Below are 5207 nucleotides of genomic sequence, written 5' to 3'. Positions count from 1 at the left end.
TGTGACCAGGACAAAAAAAAGTGAATCCAAGGTTCATTATGTATGAATATATATATATATATATATATATATGTCATTAATAAACAGAATGATACCTACAGATGATAAGAACCATTTATTTGTTAGTAACTGGTTTTGATTAAATGCACCTGTTTGATGAATGAATATTTTTTATTATAAATTATAGTGATATCAGACTATTGGGAAAGTATTTCCCAAAATCCATAAGACTCAAAGGCAGAGCTGTGTGCATATTTATTTGCTTTGATTTCCATGATAGCCATTGGAGCAAGTTGTTTTTAAGAGATCAGATTTTAATGATCAAATATCAGTTTGGAGTTATGACTTGGAGTACACTGTAACTAATAAAGGGATAACTGAGAGTTAGTAATTGGTCACAGGAGGGAAACCATTAGATTTGAATTCATTCAATGACAATGCATCATAGGCCAATCTTACACACTGAATTTGGGCATTTTATATAAATGTTTGCTTTTATGTCGCGAAATTACGATATCACCACATACACCCCCCTCCACCCCCGCGCGCACACACACACTCCCTCCCTTTTCACCTTTGTAAGTGCGTGAACAGTTGGGGGTCGCGGGTGCATATAAAGTGCGAAGCTCGCTGTCAAAGCGCCAGTGTTTCATTTCCACTCTTTGCAAGAAGGACTAAGAACTTCAGAACTTCTTCGGGGATAACCATGGCTTCTGTTTTTGCCTCCTGCTTCCTCTGCGCTCTCATTCTGGCACTGACAGAAGCCTTTACGCACGACGACATGAAGGATGCCATGTTGAAGAAACTAGGACTCAGCGAGGTTCCTCAGATTCATAAACGGGACCTGGAGAACCTAGTGGTGCCGGCGCACATTAAGAACAAGTACTTGTCCATGCTGAAGCTTCACCATGAAAGGAGGCGCCGGTCTCTTCCCAGTTTGGCAGGAATTTTACGCGGCATCCCGGGTAACGCAGGTGAGCTTATTATTATTATTATTATTATTATTATTATTATTATTATTATTACTATTATTAACACCTTTAGAAGGTTATGTGCAATGTATTTGGCTGTAGACATCAATAAGACGATTAGGTCATTTAGTTAATAGATGTTTATTTCTTTTAGACATTTCCGGGGAGTTCGTGTATTCTGACACGACACGTCAGCGCGTGCTGTTCGAGATGAACTCGAGGATTCCGGATAACAGCGAGGTGACCATGGCCGAGCTGAAGCTGTACAAGAAAGCGCCACACAAGCGATCCATGCCCGAGAGGAAGGGTCAGAGGCCAGTAAACAACGCGCGAGTCAGCATTTACTGGGTGGAGGTGCTCGGGAACGGCTCCAACCGCACATCTCTCGTCGACTCCAGGTAAGCCGAGCGCGCACACGCCATGTGTCACTTTGAATCCTGTCTACTAGTGCGCACGTTTTCTGTCTCGCGCGTCCGACGCTCACTGTGCGCTCCCACCTTCTCTCCAGGTTGATTCCCATCCATGAATCTGGCTGGAAAAGCTTCGATGTCACGCAGGCTGTGCATTACTGGTCCAAGAGTGAGCGGAACGCACCCATGCACCTGGAGGTGTGGATCGAGGGTGAGAGACCCGGCAGTTATGCGGCGGAAATGGCCAAGAGCGTCCAGTTTACCACTCAGGAGCCGAGCGACATACTCGGCAAACCCGAACTCGTCCTCTACACACTTAACCTTGAAGAGTTTGGGTAAGAACTTGTTTATATATCTATATCTATTTTAATATATTTTCTGCAATTATTGTACATTATATAACAAATACGCGTAAACATTTAGCCAGCTGCGTGTTGCTTAAAGAATACAACTATGTACCTTTTATATCTTTTATGTTTACTTGTTTATTTACTAGATCTCTTACATATGTACATAAAGCCTAAATTATTATTATTATTATTATTATTATTATTATTATTATTAGTAGTAGTAGTAGTAGTAGTAGTATTGTTATTATTATTATTATTATCATTATTATTATTATTAGTAGTAGTAGTAGTACTAGTACTAGTAGTATTATTATTATTATTATTATTATTATTATTAGTAGTAGTAGTAGTAGTAGTAGTAGTATTGTTATTATTATTATTATTATCATTATTATTATTAGTAGTAGTACTAGTACTAGTAGTATTGTTATTATTATTATTATTATTATTATTATTATTATTATTATTAGTAGTAGTAGTAGTAGTAGTAGTAGTAGTACTAGTACTAGTAGTATTGTTATTATTATTATTATTATCATTATTATTATTAGTAGTAGTAGTATTGTTGTTATTATTATTATTATTATTATTATTATTATTATTATTATGCTTATGCTATTTTGATCAGATATATTGATTCATTTTCTTTTTTTCTCCAGTTCTAACGGTGACTGCGAGCCAAACAAAAACAAGGACATGTGCTGCCGTGAGGAATACTTCATTAATTTCCGCGCTCTGACCTGGACGCAGTACTGGGTGATCGAGCCTGCGGGTTATCAGGCGTTCCGGTGTGCGGGGGGCTGCAGGCAGCCACAGCGCGGGGTTTACACTTACGGCCAGAGGAAATGTGCGGTGGTGGAAAGCGCCCCTCTGCCCATGATGTACCTGGTGAAAAAGGGCGATTACACCGAAATCGAAGTGGCCGAATTTCCCAACATGATCGTCGAGAAATGCGGCTGCGCCATGGACAATGTTTCTCTCGTGTGACTCCAGAGACCCCCATTTAACTAACGCACAGTACTTATAGCTTCTTTTAAGCTTGGGCTTTTTATATTTTAATTATTATTATTATTTGTTTTCTGCCCAGGCTGAATCACATCGAGCACTTTTGTAATAAGTTTGTATGTATTTGACATCATGAAACGTATTATTATTATTTTATTATTATTGTTTTTTATTGGCAAGCGACGTGACGCCGCATTAAACGCTGGAATTAATGAGAAGTTATATTTTTGACTGTTTTTTCCACTGATATATGAAGTAAAATATTTTTCACTGACGTGTGTGTCTGAGCGCGTGGTGTTCATTTGGAAGAGCAGCTTTGGTTATTGCAGTGTTTGTGTTTGCATGGAGCGCAGACTGTTGGCACACAAGTCCATCACAGCTTTGTTTACTCTGCTTTGCCTACATGACCTGCACTGTGTCCACAGCAACACTTTATTTAACAGGTATTTAAAAACTGTTGGAAAGTGGATTATGCTTCACGTATATAAGTGAGGTGTAATGTAATAGTGTATAGAGTTGGAGTGAATGTGCACGGGATACAGGTTGCAGGCTGTGCGTCGGAGAAATGCTTGTGCAGGGGGGGGGGCAAAGCTTTTGCACTTCAGTTAAGTAGGAAGGTTGACAATTACCTTTATTAAATAAAAGAGTGTATTCCATTTTTTTTAAATCCAAAACCACTTAATCATGACTTGGAAAATAGCATGTTAGTGTCATGTAAGAGATTCATTACAAAAGGATGTGGACACCTGAACCACCCATATGTGGTCCTTCTCCAAATTGTTGTCACAAATTGTGAAGCACAAACTTGTATAGAATGTCTCTGCATTACAGTTTCCCTTCACTGGTACTCCAGTATAAGATACTCAGACACAAAGCACAGAGCTCCATGAAGACATGGTGTTAAGGCTGTAGTGGAAGAACTGGAGTGTCCTGCACTGAGCCCTGACTCGACCCCACTGGGATGAACTGGAACACCGACTGAACCCCAGACCTCCTCACTCTTACATCATCAGTGTCTGATCTCACTAATGCTCTTGTAGCTGAATGATCACTAATCCCCACAGACACACTCCAACATCTGGGAAATCCTGCACAGAAGAGTGTAGAGCATTATTGCAGCAAAGATATGGGTGTGCACTAACATGTAGCTGTATAGTGGATATTGGGACAGTTTAACTTAACTGTATGTTCCTAAGCCCTTGTGGTGAAACTGAAATAAAAAGAAACCAATTGATAGAACTGCCATGACTTAATTCACATGACATCATATTATCTGTCCTGTAGTGTATTGTGCTGTCTGTCTGCACTGTCTTTTGTCTTGCAGTGTTTGCACTAGGTTGCACACTAGGCACTTTATGTGGCTACGACAACTTACTCTTTTGTCCTTAGCTCTGTGTTTTATGTAGCACCATGGTCCTGGAAGAACATTGTGTTATTTTACTATGTACCGCGTCAGCTATATATGGTTGAAATGACAATAAATGCTTCCTGACTTGACCTTACCTGGGTTGCCAAATTTCAGCAGATTGTCCAGCCCAGCTACATCTGAAAAAACACATTAAGGACTGAAACTCATCCAGAAAAATCCATCACCTAAAAACTCTAACTCATTCCAGTCGTCTCCATTTCCTTGTCTTCGAGGATTTTCTAAACTCTGTTAATGTAAGTTTTTTATAAGAATTATAAAATTTTACTTAGGCCAACATGTTTATGTGTAGATTTGTCATTTTACTTTGTGTTCTTTGTTCATCTAAAACCAAGATATATTGATAAATCATTGTAAACATATTATACCTTGGTTAGTTTAATATAACTAGAGACAACTTTTCGGGAAGGAGGAAATTGGAGGCAGTCTTACGAACACAAAATTTTATTTTATTTTAACACTTTATTTTAATTTTGTTTTTCAGCATCACTATTTAAGTGACAGGTGTGTGATTTACAACCACTTACCTTCCTCGGCTCTGCCCTCTACTCAGAAAACTTGACCATGCCCCCACTTTCACAATACTAAATAATTGAAATGGAAGGAAACTAAACAAACAAATGAAAATGAAAAGCATGGCATCTTTATGAGTGGTTGTTCTGCATGCCCTACACCACACATGGTATGGAAATCTATCATTTACTGTTCTTACTCCAATTAAAGCCTAAAAGCATTTCACATGCAGTAACGTCCAGCGGTTTAACTTTAAGTAACATGTAAGTTTACCAAATGTTTTGAGTGATGTTATAGTCACAGATATATGTAGCGTTACAATTGTGCCACTTTGCCCATTTTGTTTGTACTTACTGCCACATGTGCTTTGTTGAGTTCTTTATGGAGTCCTCATCCCTCACCAGCGTTTACCAAAGCCAACATCAAACCCTTTACAAGCTGCTGCTAAGCTTTAGCAATGCTTCACAGGCATAGGCAGAAGATTGACCAGTGTGTCAGAGCTTGGTCCAGCTCATCGTTACTCCAACAGCAG

At 39.0% G+C, this 5207-nt stretch overlaps 1 protein-coding gene across 1 annotated transcript; it reads left to right on the top strand.

The window, feature by feature from the left end:
• The first annotated feature begins 706 nt into the window (after positions 1-706).
• Positions 707-2824, top strand: lft1 (lefty1). The gene is made up of 4 exons (XM_058379759.1): positions 707-974; positions 1126-1369; positions 1480-1716; positions 2391-2824. Exons 1-4 carry the CDS (start codon positions 707-709, stop codon positions 2716-2718), a joined length of 1077 nt encoding a protein of 358 aa, XP_058235742.1. The 3' UTR covers positions 2719-2824.
• The last annotated feature ends 2383 nt before the right edge of the window (positions 2825-5207 follow it).

Source organism: Hemibagrus wyckioides, linkage group LG25 (genome assembly GCF_019097595.1).
Source record: "Hemibagrus wyckioides isolate EC202008001 linkage group LG25, SWU_Hwy_1.0, whole genome shotgun sequence".
In the NCBI taxonomy this organism is placed as follows: Eukaryota; Metazoa; Chordata; class Actinopteri; order Siluriformes; family Bagridae; genus Hemibagrus; species Hemibagrus wyckioides.
This window is presented reverse-complemented; position numbering and strand designations above follow the sequence as displayed.

Coding starts and splice junctions, on each gene's coding strand:
- lft1 (XM_058379759.1), top strand. CDS start 707: ATGGCTTCTGTTTTTGCCTCCTGCTTCCTCTGCGCTCTCATTCTGGCA. Junction 975..1,125: donor CGGCATCCCGGGTAACGCAG/GTGAGCTTATTA, acceptor TATTTCTTTTAG/ACATTTCCGGGGAGTTCGTG. Junction 1,370..1,479: donor ACATCTCTCGTCGACTCCAG/GTAAGCCGAGCG, acceptor CCTTCTCTCCAG/GTTGATTCCCATCCATGAAT.